General features: G+C 43.1%; 1 protein-coding gene across 12 annotated transcripts in view; it reads left to right on the top strand.

Annotated features, from left to right (window-relative positions):
* The window catches only part of myt1la (myelin transcription factor 1-like, a), a 73,847-nt gene that overhangs the window by 5,652 nt on the left and 46,518 nt on the right, over positions 1 to 21,677 (top strand). For 11 of the 12 annotated variants that reach the window (XM_064339775.1, XM_064339774.1, XM_064339773.1 and 8 more), the window contains exons 2-4: positions 16,912 to 17,039; positions 20,602 to 20,656; positions 20,979 to 21,012. In XM_064339775.1, the coding sequence (XP_064195845.1) occupies positions 20,602 to 20,656; positions 20,979 to 21,012 (89 nt within the window). In that variant the 5' untranslated portion in view covers positions 16,912 to 17,039. The remainder of the gene's footprint in view (positions 1 to 16,911; positions 17,040 to 20,601; positions 20,657 to 20,978; positions 21,013 to 21,677) is intronic. The other variant, XM_064339770.1, reaches the window with a different exon arrangement.

The following is a 21,677-nucleotide window of genomic DNA, read 5'->3' as shown; positions in this document are numbered from 1 at the left end:
GTAATCCATACAGCCACATCAAACCAGAGGAAGAAAGAAAGAGGCAGTCTGCCCACAATGGCCCTCTTGTTGATTGCGTGTCTGAGTACAGGGTCTCCTTTTGTACAGAGAAGGTACAATCTTTGCACTGACCAGGCAAGTTGTAGCTAGCTATTGATCTCTTAAACCCATCTTTGTATCCTCCGCACTGAGAGACGTGGTACAGTCTGACAGTTCACAGAGAAACAAATTTACAGTCGATACTTATTTCAAAACGAGTTCAAAGAAATCTCAATGACAGGAGCTCAAAGACAAGCTTCTTTCTCAGACGGTAACCCCAGGACAAGACTCCCTCTGTATAGCACATAACAATGAAACTGCTGCCCAAATGCACTGCAATTGAAGCTGTTGTACAAACGCTGGACCACGGTTGAGGAAAAAAATAAGATTGGGACTTTTGTACTATCGTGTATTGTTCTCCAAGAATGCTTGCATGCAGTTCTTGCTGGCAGAACCACATTTGTCTGCATCTATCCAACTAAAAGAGAAGGACTGTAAAGGCATATACATCAGCGCCATTACTCTTAATAAGGAGAATAAATAATAACTGGGTAGCTCTTTTAACTGAGCTCAGAAGATTGGACTCTTTCTTTCCTGAAGGGGCCAGGCAGAGCCAAGTGCCACATGCCACATTTGCATTACTGCACCTACTTGAGCAGCAAGGTGCGAACAAGGGCGAGTTGAATGTGTTTTTGGCTGGCACTCTATCATGGGTGAGGCTGTTTGTTCCGGTCAGCAGTTCTGAGGGTCAGGGTGAGCCCCAAAGGGATATAATGCAAGGACAAGTCTGATCTCAACCACGTGACCAGCAGACAGCCAGATTTGCCTGATTTCTGATGAAAAATAAGGGAATCGGTAATCAAAAACTTCACTTCCCAAAGGATGTTACTAAGGGATCCTGTGATCCTACAATAAGTTAATAAAAATGATAGCTGTGCTAAGTAAGATAATAATCTCACTGAGGTAAAAAAAAAAAAAAATTAAATCATAAATAAATAAATAAATAAATAGACTGTGGCTGACCAACAAATACAATAGGACAGCTTTAACCCCAGCTAGAAAACCACAGAAAAAGAATCCGACAGAGTAGTTTTTAGGGCAACTTGCCTCTCTGGTCTTGTATTTTGAGTTTCCATGTGATAACCTAAACCTGCCTGACTTTGTCACTAGTCTCATGGTTTATGTCCATGCACAGTCTCCCTGGTCCAACCAGGTGCATCCACTGCCCTAGATACAGTCCTCTCTCGCACTCCCACTGAGCTTTCTCTCCTCTCCATCTGTGCCCCTCTTCTTCTTCTTCTTCCGCTCATAATTCTTCTCCTGCATCTTTCTTTCTCCTCCTCGCCCATTCCCCAAGGACTGCATCGTTGATAAGTCTTGCCCATTCTCTCTGCCTAATTCTGTTGTCCCAAACGACTGGCTGCAGCCTTTGAAAGTCGCCAATAATAACCACAAATCAATAAACTGAAGATTTTCAACATCATTTTCTTGTATGAGCACATTTTAACTAGACACAACATTTCAGTGGCCTCCGTGCCTTCTGTAGTGTTTGGTGCATGTCCTTGTTTCCACAATGCTTCCTAAATGATTAATCATTGGGGGTTGTAGGCCGTTTCTCCAGTAAGATGCTGACATATAATGGTCTTGACCTCATTTCTATCCAGCTGTGTTGTCTATTGTACTGTGGTCCAGACTAGCAAAGAACAGAAAAAAAACATGTAATTATCATAGAGACAAAAGTATCACTGAACTTACATACAAATTCAATCACATTCGTCATATACTACATGCAAAAATCTTGATGGGGGCTACTGTGGGCTCATCCTGTTAAAGACATACAACGCAGGATTTCTTTGCCTTGATGTGGTCCTGTGTTTACAATCAAAGGAGTTTCCTCCTCCGTCTTCAACCCCACTCTCTCACCCTGAGTACCCCACATAATGTAGCTAGCTGGGTAGCTAGAGGTAATGTTCGTACCATGAAATGAGCAAATGTGAGCAACAGTAAGAAGGCAGATTAAATATTATCTTAATTAATTCCATTATGTTGAACATCTAGCTGAATGAATTGCATTATGTTGAACGTAATAGTGGTTTTTATTATGGTGACTTTTATTTTGAATATTTTGACTCTTGCGAAAGTCCTTATTGTTGCTAGCTTCACACTGCTGGTAACGTTACTAACAGAAAATCGGCCAACTCCATGTCACTTTTCATTCGCTTGGCGAACTTCAGCTGATGCCAATGTGGAAAAGCAATCCCAAGGTTAACGCTAGTTCTTGGATAAGCCTCACTGTATGCTTGTTGCTTCTGCTGAAATATGATCACAAAGTGTATGCCACACCCGACTCTCCACAAAAAAAGAGCACCATGCCCAATAACGTCCAAAACGCATTTTAGAACAGCAAATACGGGTAAAGATGCACAAATTCAAGAAAAGTGCAGAAATAAAGACCAAGCCAGTGAATCATAGATATGCCTCAGCATGGCTGTTTTACAATATTTTAAGGGTAAATACAATATTTTTGCATAGTATGCCTTTAAGGCACGGTTCCAGTGTCTGGATCGGCCACCTCAGTATCAAATCTGAACTTTTCCGGTGCCAACTATGGCCAGTAGCCATGCAGGGTGATGTGTAGTTGGCACTAGCGGCACCCCAGGAGGGAGGGCCTCAGACGAATCAGGATTACAGCGTCTCATCATTCGCTGCTGACCCCTGCTGGCTGATTGCATGCCTGCAGTCTGCCTGAAGACCTGCACATGAAGTGCATCGCTCAAAATGATGTCTGTGCGAGCCTGATTTGCTGTCTGTGGTGTGATAAGAAGTGGCGGCTGACATTATGCTTTGGGGGGGTACATGCTTGTCTTCACTTTCCTGAGTCGAATGGGGAGTTTCAGCGCTGATAAGTAATGAATGCTGATAAATATAATTGGACATTCTCAATTTGAGGGGAAAGACAGAGAGGTGCCGGATATTTACACATTATTTACGAGCAGGAGCAAACATATTTGTGGTGTATTTATATACAGATTATTTCCATATTATTTTCATATCTTATACACCATATATTTGTCTTCCAGAGCATTTCATTATTATGTGTTATGCAAATAAATTACCCACTTTGAACTGGAGCAGATTCTCTGTTCTTTTGTCTTGGTGAATTATAGTTATTTCTCCTTCAGAACTACACATATCATGTAATTTAATCATTTATTGCACACTGAGAGTGGCAAAATCAGGCCATACCTTTTGTGTTCAGTTTATCTATAAAAAAAAAATAAAATGTTATTATATTTGGCTCTCTGCTACATTCCAGTCGTTTAACGCCAAATCCTATTCTTATGCAAAATTATAATTATTTCATGAGGAGCATGCAGCTTCCATTATTAAAAAAAACCCCAAAAAAAACACATTTTTTTGGATATAGTATGAATTTCTGAAGTGGAGCAACTACATCCTTCACCACTAGTGATATCATGCTGTTTACCATTTATAAAGGTTCTTGATGGCATCAGAAAATAGCTCAGCACCATTTCATATCATGCCCTTGAATACATTTGTAAACGAAAATAAGGAAAATTTTGCCCCCCTCCCTTTAAGTAACGTGATCCCGTAAGTGCTTTGAATTGGGCACAATGGACAAAAGGAAACATCTCTGGAACCAGTGACTGCACTTAGGCACTTAGGCATCATATTACTGGGCTTGGTATCACATTAAGAAAACCCATTCACAGAATTCAAAAGAAACAATGTTGGAGGCCCTATTACATTTGTATTCGGGTCTTTATGCCTTCTTCTGCAGGTAATGGCTTGTCAGTCCTACCATCCCCTGTAGAATTGCTGGTCCCTTGCAGGTCCATGTTGTCTCTGCAAAAACTGGGCAGGAACCAGTAACAGACCAGGCAGTACGAGGTTCCACAGATGGCATGGCCAGAGGTTTTAAAGATACGGAGACAGATTATGAACGCACCTACAATGCTGCTCGCATAGTGCACACTGAATTCTGGTATCAAGGGAGAGTACAGCTCCAGACTGCAAACAGCAAATTGGTGGTACGGTGTCAAAACTGGCAGCTTTGACAATGGTTTTCAGCCAACAAAGAGTACAGTTCTTTATGCAGTACGCATTTTCTAGGTGTTTTCGAGGGAAAATATCCCAAAAACAGCCAGGGAGACTACGAGTACTGTTTTTTTTTTTTTTAATGTTCAAGATGTGTATCAAAACACACATACTGTACGTGGGCCAAAGAGTAAACTTTTGCAGATAGGTCAAGATCTGTGATTTATAAATGTAACCATATCGATTCACATAGCCTCTTCCTTTTTATTGATTTTACAGAAAAGCCTACAAAAGTTCACCAGGCCTATACTAAGTTTTCAGGTTATTCCTATGTTAACCCATTATTAGATGAGATATTCTCTACATGGCCTGTCTTGTATATGCCAACTGTACTGGCATGCTGTTGTCATAATATTTTCAACGCATCACTCCATATACAGTATTTTCCAGACGTGTTTTATAATCATATGGGTCGATGTGCATAAAGTTTGAAAGATGTAAAAAGATGCCATCAATTAATGAGTAACCTCAATTAGTGCGAAGCAGACAATGCATTTTATTTGATTTGGGCTTGCCACGTTTTAAAAAATTTTTTTTTTTTACATTTGATACTAGAATCTTGATAAGTATTTGAATACGTTTGAACCATGGGGGGACACAAATAGCCCCACAAAAGTGCGTATGCAGCTGTTGCAAGGGCAGAGCGCATGCATTACACAAAAAAAAGGAGCAAAACAAGTTCACTTTATGCATTTAAAGGGAATGAGGTAAGCATCCTAACTGGCCAATGCAGCCAAGCCTTCACCATGCCTTTAACTCGTTAAAAATAAAGCAGCGCCTTGATGAGTCAAGCATCCTCCTGCGTCACACGTGTCATTACAAATGTACTCAATTCCAGCTACTGATTGCCAATGTTTGAAATACCTCAACAATATTTTGTCTATAACGTTCCAAACCATTGCTTTTATCTTATTTTTCATTCTCCTGCCAAACAAATTCAATTTGTATTTGTGCTTAAGATATACCGATTTACAGATTTAGCAGTTATTCTGTGGATAGTTAATAAATGAGACCCCAGCACCCAGTTCACACTTAACTTAGCGGTGGTGTACAGTTACGATTTTGGGATCGGTCATGCAGCTACACTTCTCAGTTAATTCAATTCGAGCCACAAACCATTTGAAGGCTGCTGAAAACATCATTTGCCAGTGCTGCAGTACTTCCCTTTATGAGTGCTGTAATCAAATCCATATGGATTGACCAAGGGATTGTTTCATATGGAGTGAGATGGAAGCTCCCCATGAAAGCCAATGGGGACCCCAGATCAGTCCAGAGTCTCCTTTTCTTGCACAGCCATGCATCCCATACCATCCCCATCTGTGCCAACAGGAACAAAGCAAGAAAGCTTCGACCAAAAAAGCAAAGTTCATGCAAAATTTGGTCTTCATGTAAAATTTCACTGGGGGGTGCTTTAATGTGCTTCAATTAACAGCGCACACGGAAATACTACTGAACTCGAGTTCATCCTTCAAGCTGCTACAGTCCTTAACATGAGACATTGGCTGCAAAATGTCAAAGATGCTTTCCCACAATGCATTTTGTTTTCCCTCGTTGAGCACTCCTGACACATATTTATATTGTAGGCATTTAGCAGACGCTCTTATACAGAGGAAGTGACAGAACTTACATTCCTTTTGTATACCTCCCATGTGTACAGCTGGAACCAATTTAGGTTCAGTACCTTGCTCAAGGGTATAACTGCAGCATCCCACCTGAGAATCCAGCTTTGGAGTTGACAGACCAGTTCAGTAGCCATTATGCTACACTATGCTACACTTTAGCACCCTTTAAGTTTGGCAATGCCATTTCCAGTGGAGCTAGTGAGGCTAGCAGTCTGGCCCAGCACAACCCTGCCTGCAGAAGAAACGCAGTCACTGAGGGCTATGTGCAGTGTCTTCCTAGTGCTGCATGCGGTGCTTCATCAAAATCCCTGAACCTTGGCGCCCCTGACTCACTGTGCTGCTGTGATGGAAAGAATCTGCTGCAGCTTCTGATTAAAGCTGCTAGCGAACAGACCCTCCACAGCCTCACGCTTCTTCTTCGTTGGTTTTGAAATAACTGCAATGATAATGATGATCGCCCTTGTCCGGGGTATCAGTGGTTTGGAGCTAGTCGCAGCATCACCTTTCTGTCAGACCCATTCCACATTAATCATGATCTTGGGTTTAATAATCACACTTACTCCTACCTCCAATGCGAATCCATAAGCACTGCATTTCGTCTGTCGCCCACTAAAACGTGACGGTGGGTTTTTTTGCATGGGCAACACGTTTTGCAATATTATTTTCAAATACAAATTCGCAGGCTCTTATTTTCATATGTTGCTCTGTTAATCTCAAATTGAATTCCCTTGAATGCATGCGATAACACTAACAAAGACACGGCAGCAGTTCTGCCCCACATTTCCCGCTGAGCATTTAATGATCACCTCAAGTTACCAGCTGTCCACACACCTCCGAAATCAGATGTTTTATTCATAATACATTTCTCCACTTTCTCATCAAATTTTATGTGTTGCGTTACACAGTATACAGTATGCACTCTCAAGAATTCTTGAATGCCAATAGTTTTCATTGCTATGTCTTTCTCCCAAAGTATGTCAGGACAATGTTTGGCTGTTGTCCTGACTTGATGGATAATTTTGCTTGACTTTTTAAATAATTGAATCTGCATATTGCTACATACAGTGCTTGTATTCAGGTTATTATGGAAAAAAAAAAGAATCAGTCTTTCTGGAACCTAACCAACTCTTCAAGATCTCATATATATTCGCTCTTTAAATTAATCACAATGTGTCCTTTATTGCGAATGTAAACGTGAATGTTATTCATGTTAATATATAAATGTCAATTATCGTGAGTTCGGTGTTCGCCAAAATATCTGCATTTGTTTAGGCAAATATAAGGAGGAATGTTGATTGAATCCCAGGGAGGCTTAAACCCATCTTTTCAGTCCCGAAATTTGTTATGTATTGATGTCACTTAGTTATCACTCAGCTGATTGCACTTAAGTACGGCGAGCCGGCATCAACTGTCCTCGCAGGTGTACGTTTTAAGTATGCAGATGAGCTTCCCCCCGAAAAAATTACTTTGCATTGCTGATTAGCCGTCGTGCTGGTTGCAGATGATAATATTCGGAGAGGACGATTTTACAGGAGGAGCTGTGAATTTCCCAGCGAAGTGTGAAGAGTGATTGAAATGGCCGTGGCTGAAAGCCAAAGTGCTCTGTCGTCCGCGGATCCCTGCTTTCTGCCGTAATGACAGCCTCCCCCCTTTCAGCCGGCGAGACCTTCGGACGGAGGGGCTTCGCCTTCTCGCGGCGCGAAGGTGCGGCGGGGGCCGCGGCCGCGTCCATTTCACGGGGCGCTGATAGGAGAAGAGGTCAAAATGGGGTTTTCACACCTCTTTTAGACGACCGAAAGAAGAAGGCATCAAAACTTCCATCCAGATCCATCGCCGAGAAGCTTGGCACCAGCTCAAACGATGGGCGACTTTGTTGTTTTTTTTTTTTCTTTTCCTTTTAATTTTTCTTTTTTTTTCACGCTCGGTAATTGGGCTGCTTAATGGCTCTCCAGAAACCCTTGACATGCGTGAAATTATTAACTCCTTCCTCGCCGCGGCACGGATGACTGAGGCTGTGGAAGGCAGACGGCGGAAAGGGTTAAACGTGCAATGTGGCACACTTTGAAAACAAAGCCACTCCCTCTGCCTTTAAACAAAGAAAACTGGAGAAAAAAAAACAAACAAAGCAAATTTATCGGTAAAAGACAACCAAAAATAATTGTGCGTGGAAAAACCGCAATTACGATACATATATATTTGTTTAAGAATGTAAGACGGTGTCTGTGAAGGTACTGAAACAAAAGACAAATAAGGAAATTCAGAAGCACAGTAGTGATAAAAACAATATATTCTCCCATCATGGGTAATGCACAACCTGGGTCCAGGTATACTTTGAGCACTGAACGACTGCTATAAAAAAAATATGATTATAACATAAATGTGATTAATCATTATAACATTAACTACTGACTATCTCACACATGAACAAAATCCAGACTGTCCATCTGCATTGTTCCCTCCACCTACAGGAGGCTCAGAGAGAGAAACCGATCTTGATTTATGAGAATTACACATAATTATGCATAATTTTGAACCCCACGCTACCCGTTGCCTTCTGTTCAGTTTCAACACTAAATCAGGCAAGGCCACCCTTTGTTTGAACCAGTTCTAAAAATGTCCTTGACACATGGAGCACAGTGCTAAGGGTTGATTGTTCAGTTATTGTAAAATGGGTCGTGTCATGAATGAAACTATTCAACAAAAAAAAAAAAAAAAACATAAAGAAAGCATTCCATCGATTCCACGGTGAAAGAGGGAGCCTGATTTTGCTGATCGCCACGATAAACTAGGCAGAAAGGAACAGAAGGGCAGGACCAGAAAGGTCTTTTATCAAAATTGTGCGAAATTTGAATGGATCGGTGGCAGCTGGAAATAGCTGGTGTTGAGAGAGCTAGTCGCTATGCTAGCAGAATGGGATAATTGACTCCCGCTGCGTGGTGCAGGAGAGGAGAATGAGTCTCTCTGGGGGGTAGTTGTGTCGGGGGGTGAAACCACAGGCAGACGACTCGCAGAGAGAAAGAGAGGGGAGGGAACAGCAGGAGATGCAGATTATCAGATTATGAAGTAAGTCATGAAATGCCAAGAATAGTGACCCTTGGGCAGACACAGGACTGTATGGGAAAATCATTGGGGGACACAGAAATCAGCTGGGACGACAACATAAATGAGTTCCAGCAGCTTCACGGTGCAAAGACAATTTAAAAGCAATATTCCTTTGTGCCATTTATTCGACTGTATGTGACACATCGCAAGACAATTGCTATCTGTCAGGATTGCTTATCGTTATTGTTATGGTTATGGTCATGGTTATGGTTTCCAACCACAGAAAAAATATAATTTGTCCAACAGCTTTGCGGGTTACAGGTGTTATACAATAACCACCCTGACATTCTTTGTAACAAAACAGTTTTTTGTTGAATAATACCGCTATTTATTGCGTATTTAGAATTAATATTCCACAGTTTCTAATTTCAGGATTTGAGGGTGTGCCTCACCTATGCATGAGTTAACCTGGTAACCTAAGTGCCCTCCATAGCCACTATAGCCATGGCTTAGCCATTTAGGCTTGCTATGGTTCTGTAACTGTAAACAAATGAGTAATACATCAATTCATCAGACCAGCCATTACATTGTCCAGTCCGGACCACAAAACAGACCTGTACAAATAATTTGAAAACTGGACATTCCAGTCAAACACTCAATGTCTGACAATCCTACTGTCAACCAGTAAGCCAGACACAGAGCATTTTGAAAAGAAACTTTTACCTTGTAAAAACATTGCTATTGTAAAAACCCAAATTATAGATCTCGTACAGATGCGTGTACACTGGAGTTGAAGCCCTTTGCAGAATGCAGGTTTCTGGCATTTTAACGAAGACATGATTTCATTACGTCACCTGACTTGAGCTCAAATTCAGAATAGGCGTAAATAAATACATGCAAATAAATATAGACATTTGTATCAATGCGTCAACAAACCGTTTCCGAAAAGGAAGAGAAATGGTTCTCTGAAATAGGTTCACGTGATCTTTTTGTTGACCCTATTGACACCATTGTGTTTCGCAATGCCATTACATAAATCTGTGAGATGGACTTAAAAGACAATTCCAAACGTATCTATAATGTGAAGACTGGAGAACTCATTATTACTGAAATGTGCCATGCAGCATACACTCATCATGGACAATGGCATCAACAACAAGAATAATAATAATAATATTAATAATAATAACAACACCAATAATAATAATAATAATAATAATAATAATATTTACTGTTTTTTTTTTTTCTTTTCTTGATTGGGCAGCAGATATGCTGTGCTGTTTTTGTACTGGTTGCCAGGTCTCCAGGGACAGTGGGCAGTATGCTGGTCATACATGCGAGGTCATGTGAGACGCCCACATGGCAACAATTACAGAAGCTCTGAAGCAACAGTGCAGATTTCACAGACAAACACGCACACGCACACGCACACAGACACACACACACACTTTCCTTTCTCCCCATCTTCTCTCTCCCGCTCTCTCTCTCTCTCTCATGCGCACACACTGAGACAGACAGAGTACTGTAAGCGTGTCAAATATAATTTTAGTCTTTCAATTTTAAGAGTGTAAGACGAAAATGGATGTGATCATCCCTTTATTTGCCTGGCTTGCAGCGGTGGACAGTGATGCATTGTGCGGGACTGAGAGCATGCAGAGTGAGTGTCTTTCCCCTGCGCGTTGGGTGGCGTAGATCCCATTTGAATAAACATGAAGGACTTTTCAATGATGGATGATGATTGCTGTAAAGTAGGAGGGAATAATGTGACTGAATGGCAAGGGTAATGCCACAACCTGCAGAGCAAAAAAAAAGCTAAAAGCTAAAAAAAAAAGCTAAAAACGACATTCTCTGCCCAAAGACGTAAAAACGCTGCTGATTTCGGGGGCGCGAAACGCAGAGAACAAGCCGCTTTATTTGAGGGTTTAAACGAACAGTCACAAAAAGCTTTATTCTCCGGAAGCTCTTTGGTTGAACGACGCTGGCGTGGGTCTCGTCCACCCGCTGGTGTTTATTCACAGCACTTCCGGGCGCGCGTGGCAATTCCGATTTCTTTTTGCGTCCGCTCACGTGCTCTCCATCCGAATCCACGTTTTCTCCGGATGATGCTATCCAGGACAGGGCTCGCAAGGCTCACGTATTACAGATTACCCAGTTATACGGCTGGATATTGACTGATGTGCACATTAATGCCGGGCATCCAACCTGTGGGCCCATGCTAGACACCGCCACCCACCCCCTCCCCTTTGCCTGCCCACCAGAGCCCCAGTTCTCTAATCTCATTATGGCTCTCCAGCTTGACCACCTTTTAACATACAGCCAAGTCCCATGCCCTTTGAAAGCTTACAATCTAAGCTTTAAAACTGTATGCATTATTTGAGATAATCTTCAACATTCTAAAATCTATTACAACAAAAACTGTACCCCTGAAACTCCAACCCCCCCTTTTTTTTGGAGGTGGGCATTCACAGTAGTTGATCTTTACATTATAAAGAAATATTCAGTATGCCAAAAAAACAGCACAACAAAAACAATTCCAGGAAATTGCTGAATTAAATTCAATATTTGAATTTGTTGAACATTATCGTTTAGGGGTTCCTTGCCTTGGTCATATGAGACATGAGTTTTGATAATGACTTCATTTATCAACCGAAACAATTGATTACACAGACAACAAAAAGTAAAGAGAAAAACAAGCCATTGGAGACTCCTCCTATAGTCACCGATACTTTTCATTCAGCAAAAATTCTGTAGCCCAAACACTGCTGAATTGGCAGTCTGCTGAATGCATTTGGATTGAATACTTTTGTCAGTTTTCTTGCTTTTTTCATTGAAAAATCTTAGCCTTCAGTGAAAATAATCATAAAGTGCTCTACACACAAAACGGGTCTCTATTATGTGATAGCAGTGTTCTGTTCATGTTTTTGAGGAAATTCTGACTTTATGACTGAATTAATTTTTAAGACTGCAGCAAAGCCCTTGACCTCCTGTATAATCACTGCATGTCTTCTCAACATCTGTTTCACAAGTATTGACCACGTGTGAAAGAGTCTTTCACCGAATTATTGTTTAGCTACAGTTATTGATTATATCATTCAAAATTCACAGATAAGTTTAAAAATGTATTTATTAATTTGCACATATTTATTTATTTTCCGAATAATGCATTTATACTTTTACTAAGACTATCTGCCCAGAGCTAAAATGTATCATAGTCTTTAAGTTACAGTAATATGCTATATACAACAAAATGTTCCATGTCGAATGGACCAATATGTATACTGATATTAGTACATTTGGGACTCCGTTATGGTTGAAATAGCGCTGAATATTTTACCGTGTGTCCTGGCCCACTGGCACGAACAAGCATAGTCCAAGTGCTAACTTGCGTAGCTGCTCAAGGTACTGCATTTATTCATGAGGCTAAATTATTGGCAGCCATAATGCGAATGATTTATTGAAACGGGGCCAAGCGCCAAACGTGGCTGCTCTGCCAAAGGCCTTTCCCAAGCCAAGCCCCTCCCTCCTCATGGATGATTCCTGCGGTCGTCCGCCCATAAAGACTATAATGGCTCAGTTGCCCTTGCCGATATGTCTCCTACCTCCATTTAAGAACGTAGTGGGATCTAACATGTTTCTCAAGTACAATCTCTACAAGCTTTCCTTTCTTAGCCTTTACCGCAGATAGCTTCACCGCATGAAGGCAGTGGGCCAGTTTTAATTGGAATCTCGGATGGAAGAGAACATGGTTGGTGGGGGGGGTACGTGTCATAAAATTCAGCCAAAGCTGTAGTTCCCATCGCACTGCACTCTGGACCTCCAAACTTACTGCTGAGAAGCTAAAAGTAGCCCTTCAAATCCTTCTCCCTATGCTGGTGTGAAGGGAAGCCATGCCATGTTTATTTAAGCCAGGAGTCTGCGAGTATAATATCTAGGAAACTAAATCAAACCGTATTTCAACGGAACGAAGAACCTTATCGTGCTTTTAAGTCAAAGACCTCCATCTGTATTCAACCGGCATTTGTCCTTAGCATTTTTTTTGTTTGTTTGTTTGTTTTTTCAGTACTGTTAAAACACAAATCCAGCAATTGATTCAAACTGTGCTTGTGAAGATAAAAAAATGTGGAACTTTTACGCTAATAACAGTAAGGACAAATGAATCAAAGGCCAAGTCTTCCTGATAACACATCTCGCCGTGTCAAGGCGAACTGCTTTGCTTTGTTTCACGAAGGTGGCGCACGTCCGTCTGTCACGTCACCCACCGCCACTCTTTATTCCCTGACAACCTCGAGGTGCCCCGGCTCTGAGATGCCACGGGCCCCCCGTGCGAAACGGACGCGGGCTTGAACCGAAAGGGGCTCTATCGGCGCGCGCCAACGGGCGCCGGCCTCCCGCCCGCCGTCTTGCTCCGTCGCTCTCTTTATGTTTGCTTGTAGCGCCATGCCCTCCTAATTTTCTGCAGCTCGAGGATACAAAGCTGGTCCGGGGCGAGGGGTGGGGGTTCCGGGGGGGGGGGTTAGGCGAGGGCGGGTGGGGGTGGTGAACGGTGTAATACATAATAGGGCTTTCAGAGATCCGGGCCTGCATCGGGCAGGCAATTAAGGTCTTGACGTTTCGTGCTGACGGTCGGGCGAGAGATGAATGGCTCTCGCCCCCTCTGTACCGCGAGTTGATTGGCACCCAAACCTGAGCGTTCCTGTCTGGTTCGTTCCTGTCGTGTTTGACACCCACTGTAATGGGGGGGAGGGAAGACGAAGAGCTGGGCCGAACTCTTGCAAGGTCACACCCTCTGATACCCATGAGGGTGGAGGAGGAGGAGGACTGCCTGTGAGGTACAAAGATGGACGGCAGATAGAGGTGAACAAGTTCCCACATTCAGAACATAAAGTGACCCAAGGAACAACACACATTCCGTGTCCTTCATAGGGGGAAAAAAATGTTTCGAACCTGAAATTGAATTCAAAGGAAATCCAAAAGGGCAGCCTACTCCTGCCATTAAAATAACTTTATCTGGATCTTTATCATGTTGTTCATACATTCCTATTCTGTCGTTTCAGAGGGAATGGTCCTGCTGGTCCAAATTTAGTGAGCAGAAGTTAAATCAGTCATGGCAATGATATTTCACAGACCCTGATGAATTTGGCTTGTGCTTAAACTCGGCTTTGGCTCAACACCTGCCATATTCAGTCTCAATATGGCAGGCAGGTTTATTCAATTGCACCGTTCTGTGATACAGACTGTTGTAAGCCTGCGAGACACGCTCAATGCCTTTTTAATTTAATGTTTAGATTGCCATTTAGATTGTCCGGTTTAGATTATCCCATTGTCTCCTGAATCCACAAGCACACATCCCTTAAAGGTCTTTAAGGGCTGAACGCGAATGAGAACAGTGAAGTCAGGCGGTGCAAAAAAGCTCCCAAATATTGATCTTTTTCTGTCCCCCTTGCACCGCGTGGTGATGGGGTCCGCTGCCTCAATGCCCCGGCAAGGAGGAGAGAGCAGGTCGAGCACGGCTGATCGCCCGTCTGTCCTCCCCTCTGGGCCGGGAGGCCGGGGACGTCCCCGTCGCATCCCGTCGCCATGGCAACCCGCGAGATTACATAAATGAATAATGACATCACCGCGTTTGCATCACGACGGGTCAGCGATCAGCTGGGGTCCGCGGCGCCTCTTCTGTGATGTGAGGGGGGACTTGGGGACACGGGGGGGGGGGGGGGGAGGTGAGGGGGAGGGGGAGGGGGTGGGGGAGGGGTGTGCCTGCAAGTGTATGAGAATAAGAAGAGGATAAATCCATCTCGCTGCTGTTCTTTTTCTTTTGAGAGGCTCGGGTTTCCACTTGGCTGTCACGATGGAAGCACAATGCGATGCGCACTCTAGCGCCGCGGCAACGCAATTATGTTCCCACAATGTTACAGAAACGCGCTGGAAACGTTCTGCGCATACGTGTGACTGACAGCGCACGCCATTGAGAGACTACCGCCAGACAATAAACGTTGGCTCTCAGAAAGGTTTCGCTTCCTTGGGGATTGCATTTTTCGCCTCGGTCCAGTAAAATATATTGAAATGGCCTGAGGTTCCTTTTGTATGCACGCCAGCTTATTCTGAGCAATATTGCGTCGGGGCTGGACTGGTGAAGTACACCAGGAGTTTGAAATGCTTCTCGCATTTAAAAGAGCCTCTTTCTTCTCTCTCTCTCTCTCTCTGGGGTTTTCGGACTGCAGCTCTGAATAGAATAGCAGAGACTCTGACGGTGACTCAGAGACGAAGCTGTGATGATCAGGCGGCGTCTGTGGGAGACAAAGAGCGAGCGCTCGTGTCTCAATAGGAGCTTTACCTTGGATCCAGCGAGGAGCTACGGCAGTACGCGCCGTGCGGTGGGAGAACAGCGAGGGCTCTTGTTCTGACGTCGGCCTTCGGTGCTGACAGACACGCGCTCGCCCTCGGCCCACTCAGCTACCAAATTTAGTGCAGGACGCGAGAGACGAATGTGAGGATCGAGGCAGACCGAGCGGGACAGACAGGCGACCGCAGATGAAGGAGCGCTGGTCCCTTCTCCTCCAGATTTCCGTGCTTTAAAAATAATGTTCAGCTCCTATGATAGCCAAAAAAAAAAAACATCAACGGGCTGTACGTTTCTGCCGCAACCCAGCACAAGCAGGCACAGTGGAAGGAATGATTAACTAGACGGAATCCCGGAACGAGTTCAAAAATAATCGCTGCGTGAATGGCCAAGCTTTGGAGAGGCAAAATTTGCGTACTTACACACCCGGCCCCGACACCAATCGCCTCCAAATCCCAGCGGCATCAGGAATTTACAATTTCATGATGTCGGGCTGCTGTCTCTTAGGAGGTTTAAGGTAGCTCTTTCCCTCCCGCGACTTGAAGCGTGGCTCCGATTACAACTTAAGCAACCTGGCGATCCCCCATGGGGCCCTCATTCTTCCGACACACTCCACCGCCGCCCCATTAACACTTTGACTGTTGTCTCCGTACCCTGCTTTTAATTAGCATCGTCGAAGACAAAGCTCAACAGAGGCAGAGATGGAGAGGGGGAGAGAGAGCGAGAGAGAGACAGACAGAGAGAGATAGAGATGGTTCAATAACCTCTGTTCAATGTTTTCTGTCAAGGCAAACCAATAAATGAATACATACATCAAATAAGAGTTTGACAGATACGTAGATGAACCGACACATAAATACATATAGTTTTCATTCATTCGAATGCATTTAAATGTAATTATTAATTTATTGCAATGCATATTCATGTTTTGAATGAGTTTTTCATTAATTAAAAATGAATAACTAAATGTTCTGCTCCCCTGAAGCAATAAGGTATGACAGTCTGTGGTATATCACGAATGTTGGCACTCTTATTGGTGCAGAGCTTGGTATGACATGTAGCCAAGTAATCCACTCTATACTCATTTTAACGGGGGAGTAAAAGACCACACCCACACTTCCATCTCGCTCGCTCAGAACCAACGCGTGTGCCTTCTTTCTACATGCTCAACAATAGTAGTGAACGGTAGTAATCTTGTGCCAGCATATTTCGGATTAGCATTCACTCAATTAACCCGCATGTTCTCCAACCCATACTTACATTTATTTGAAATTTGTCAAGTAGACATTGAGCTGATTATTCTTTTTTTTAAATCTGACTAATTTTTACAGCCTTAATATCCTTGCTTTTTCCCTATAGTATGATAAGAATTTTATGAAAGTCTAGCTGCAGTCAGAGAGGATAGAGTGGAAAGAGTATGGTGCAGCACATGTGATGTTAACTTTCACAAAAATTTTGCTGAATCATTTCATTTCCCTTTAGACTAGACAGGGGATTTAAGCTTTTGCTCAGCTTTTCAGAACGACTTAATAAGAAGGTTAGTGAACTTGATGTGCCATTTTTGAAGGGAATAAGTTGAAAGATCAATCAATTCTGTTCTCTTTAATGGCGTGCCATAGAGTAGACAGGGAAACGTATCCCGTGTAATCAAAAGTGCTTTCAGTGCCATAATGTATACATAGTTGGTCTAGCTCATGCAGGCACGGCTTGCATTATTCTCACTTCAATTATGTATTTATTGTAATTTTATAGAACATGAATTTGGAAGAGAGGCTGTGACTCATTCATTCTGGAGTAACAGCTGCCATTGTGAACCGAGGAGGAGGACGACGAAGAGGTCTGGACCCCAGAAATCGCAACCCCCCCCAAGACGATCTCAGGTACAGCCTGCCAAAATCTGACCCTCTCTCCCCTCAGAGAGCAGGCCCCGCGTCCTGAGAGCTGATCCAGAACCAGCGCGTTCCGCCCCCCTGCTTAGCCTAATTGCGGAGCGAAACGTCCGAAACTGATCCAGAGTCGCTCGGGGATGCTTTCAGTCTTAATGCTGTTCCTCCCCGTGCCCCTCCCTCTCTCGCCTCCTCGCACCGACGCCGTATAAATTATCTGGATACGGACAGGGAGGCTCCCAGCCGCATTTAATGTCACTAAATGACTCATAGCGAGGAGCTTATAACAGTTAAATGAGATCATGCATATGCATTTCTTAAAGCACCCCACTGTTTCTACATATAGGCATACCAATGCCTTTTTCAGTACAATGGGAACCATATGCTATGTGATTTTCTCAGGGTGACTAGAAAGTGACACCCAGTTAAACAGATACCAAATACATTCCAGTAAAGACTTCTGTTTTGTTTCATCTCTGCATAGTTCTGAAAAAAATAATATTTTAATAATATAATATGATCAAGCATTTTATGTGGCTTCTGTCAGTGCATACTGTACATCAGATTTTGCAGCTCCTTGCAGTAATTCATGGTAATTATTCCCTTTTTTAAAATATTTTAGTCTTTTTTGGTTGTTTGTTACTTTAGCACTTACAAAATTTCCACACATTTGTGTGCAGCTGTATTTCAATATCGTGCTTGTCCTGCGGATATTTCAAGGGTAGAGCCAATTAAAAATGCGATAACCCGAAGCTCCAGCATGATATATGAAAAGGTGAAATTGCCAGCGGGAAATCTGACACCAACTGGCTTTTTGAACAGATTTCTCAATGCCCTGCCCCGGCTCTGAGAACTGTTGCTCTTTTCGACGTACGGGGCGGTGTGTAACCCACTGATTGCCTTCGCTCAGTCACAGAGAAGACTCTCCCCAGATGGCAGTTTTTACTTTTTTGGGTGGTGGGGGGTGGGGGGGGGGGGCTGGGAACCACAGGGGGCAAGTAAATGCCTGTAGCCTATTGACCAACAGTCCAGTCCAGTCCAGGCCGTTGATCCTTGGCTGACAGATCTGTGTCATCTCTGTGCATGAGGAAAAAAGCTCAGGACTACATCATGTGACCGGTTCAACACAGGACAAAGCAATAAGTCATCACGAACAGGCTTTTCTTTTTTACTTGACAAAAATGGTGATGGTAGTCAAGGTAAAGATGAGGCCTAGGTTGTAGCATTTTATGATCAAATGCAGTTGTCAACATGTATCCCAGTCATTATTGTTTTCAGATAATTGACCATTAAATTGGTTAATATCCTCAATGCGTCTGTCATGTGTCTGCCTTTCAACCATTTTGAGCACAGTTCATGTAATCACGAGAAAAATTATAGAACTGTTTCTATGTTTCTACTGCATTATCAATATAGAATAATCAATTAGATCAGCTGCAGTGTAAGTATGTATTCTTGTAGCCTCAATTTGTTCAGGCAAATCTTTCACTTTGGTCGAGATTGACTTAAAAAAAAAAATACATTTTTAAAGGCCACATCAATTTCCGACAACATTAAATAATATCCTAATAATACTCATGTCATATAGTGCTCTATCAGTAAGTTGCACTGTTACTGTAATCGTGAGCCTGCCCCCTGAGAAACTTGTGAATTTGAATTTTTTTCTGTAGCAATCAACCTCATCACAGCCCCACTATAGCGGAGGGCTTCATCTCAAGGCACTGTTTTAAGGTGAACACGTTGAGTGGAAAACGTGGCTCTACAGAATAAAAGCGTATTGCTTATCTTTTTTCAGCTGTCGGTGGGTGGGAGGCTTCCTCCTGTGTTGGCTGAATTATGGGAATTACTCATGGAAATCCGCCGTTGATAAGCTGTCCATATTCTTCTCTTCTATTGGTCTTGCTCACCCCACATGGCGATGGCAACTCATGCTGGGAAACGTGCATATATATAGGCGTCATATAAGCATATATATATATATATATATATATATATATATATATATATATAAACACTTCTGTGATGGCAGTAACACAAAAGACAGCGCAGCGCAGTCTGAGGCTTGTGCAATTTCACGCTCCCGGGGAAATTCAGCGGGGTGCGGAGATGAAACGCAAAGGGGGAGCGGGTATCCATTCCGAGGCGAAGCGGCGGGCTCTTCCCGCGCTCCTCCCGTTCGCGTCGAGGAAAACGACCCTAATGACGATAACGCGGGAAAATAAGGACGTCTCTCGCGGCTCTCGTTGTTTCTGCTTTGGCGGGCGAGGTCCGGTCGGGTCCCGGGTTCGTTAGCGAAAGAGCGGGCGGGCGGCGCGCGCTCGTTCTGAATGACCCTTCACGGCCATTGTTATCTGAGATTACATATAGCGCCGGAGCGGCGGTGCAATAAATTAGCCCAGCCTCCGACGTACTTATGTCACGAAGGCTTCGTTCCCTTGATAAACAGCGCACGTCGGTCGCGTTGAATGCTTTGCTTCATTCATTTTCACCAGGCTTGGCATCGCCACATCATTATGGAGCAGTCAAATAATGGGATCCAGCCAGATGAGATGGACATAGAACCTTTACAGCCACTTGGAATATAGTTTTCTTATATATGTTTTGCTGTGTCTCGACATGGTGTCAGTAGTAAGAAATTATTACAAACGAATAGTAGTTTTAAAGTGATTCGTTGAGTCTGGTTGGTCAGATGGCAATAAACACCACAAATTTCAGGCCAGACATTTTCCCACTTCTTATATTTCCAGTCTTTATTTGAATCCTTATGAGGATAAGGATTGTTTGATTGAATCCTAAAAAAAAACTCTTGTTTTATCGAATTTCATATACCCTTAACTTGGCTAAGCTCATTTGTCTGAATCTAAGGGAAAGGCTTTTGAGTCTCTTGGCCAACCATAAATAATAAATGAAATGAACTGATGCCAAAAACAATTAATCAATATACAGCCCAGTGGACTTCATCTACAAAATACATTAATAAATATAGCGATATACAAAATGGAATGCACTGCATGTTTGAATGTCACATTGTTGCACAGCCCAAATTATTCAAACAGTTTGCCACTGATGTGTATAAGTGGATTGGATGCTTACAGTTATTGTGTATTGTGTCACGGGGAACATCAGACGAATACAGTATGGACCATACTGCTCTTTATTTTAGTTTATCAATGTGTAAAAAGAACGATTCCCATAATACATATCTCTGATGCTCAAAACAGCAATACGATAGGAGCATATGATTAATCATAAATGCCTGCATCATGTGTACTGAACATGATTAGTTTAAATGAGAAACAATTGCTCATGCGATTAAATGACAAATGAAAGCATTTCAAAAGCACGGCAGTCAAGCATCCAATACGGACTACATTTTGCGAGTGTGAGGTCGGAGGAGTGTGTGTTGGGCGTGTGAAGGTTAGACAGCTGCAGACAGACGGAAAGGGAGAGAGAGGGAGAGGGAGAGGGGAGATCTCGACAGACTGTGGCTGAGAGACAGAGAGTGCGAGGATCTGTGGGATATGGACACTGACTGTCTGAAAATCTCTTCCCCCAGATGGAGGTGGAGGCCGAGGAGAAGCGCCACCGCACACGTTCCAAAGGTGTCAGGGGTATGTCTCTCGCTTCTGTCTGAATCTCCCGGCGTGTCGCTCATTCGCCAGTACCCCCTCACTCTCTACCCCAGCCGTCCTGGCCCCGATAAGCTACCAGCAGCCTTGTTGCCAGATTGGAAGAGATTTCCCTGGAAAATAGTACGTTTGTGAAACCAATGTGGGGGGAAAACACTTGCACTGTTATTATTTATAGTGGGCTTTGCAGTGTAATGGTGTAATTGTAAAGCAGATTAGAAATGCCACTTGGTTGTAGTGATCAATTCTTCTTCTCCTTCTTCTTCTATTGCTCTCTCTCTCTCTCTCTCTCTCTCTCTCTCAGTGTCTGCAGAACCAGCGGTACAGGAGCAGTTCAGGTCAGTAGATGTTTAGACCACATACCGCATTAGCATGCGGTCAGGAGTCATGGTCGCTAATGGGTTCCATGCACTTTTCATTCTCCACTCTACACTGAGTGATGCACATGCGAAACGATGTTTCTACAGAGAGTGCAACTCCCACCCCCCCTCCCCACCTCCACCCCGCTGAACTCTCCTGAGTACATTTTTTCATGTTTTATGTCTCAACTTTCCTGTCTGGCCAGGATGCTGGAACTGTTGAACAGTATTCCACCTGTTTTATACCTTTGACTAGACACCTTTACTGGATTGTTTTCTCAGATCTACTCTGCTTGCACCTGCAACATTGTTGACTGTGATTGAGATTCTGAGGATAATAATTATAATACTAATAAGTATAACAAGAAGACGAAGAAGAAGAAGAAGAAGGACAAAAGAGGAGGACAAGAAAGAAGAAGAATTATACAAGCTATTTTACGTTGAAATTCCACTCCCTCAAACCTGTGTTCTTTCGGGATAGCAATATAGGCAGTAATACCACAAAAGTGATCATTGAGTCACAGTTTTGAGGAGGTACCCTCTCTGTATGAATACTCAGGCAAAACATACTGTCCAAGCATCCAGGGCCACTCACATAATAATGCATTAACCAAAACTAAAGGGCCTAACCATCATGTTTTCCT

This window comes from Anguilla rostrata, chromosome 6, assembly GCF_018555375.3.
Source record: "Anguilla rostrata isolate EN2019 chromosome 6, ASM1855537v3, whole genome shotgun sequence".
In the NCBI taxonomy this organism is placed as follows: Eukaryota; Metazoa; Chordata; class Actinopteri; order Anguilliformes; family Anguillidae; genus Anguilla; species Anguilla rostrata.
This window is presented reverse-complemented; position numbering and strand designations above follow the sequence as displayed.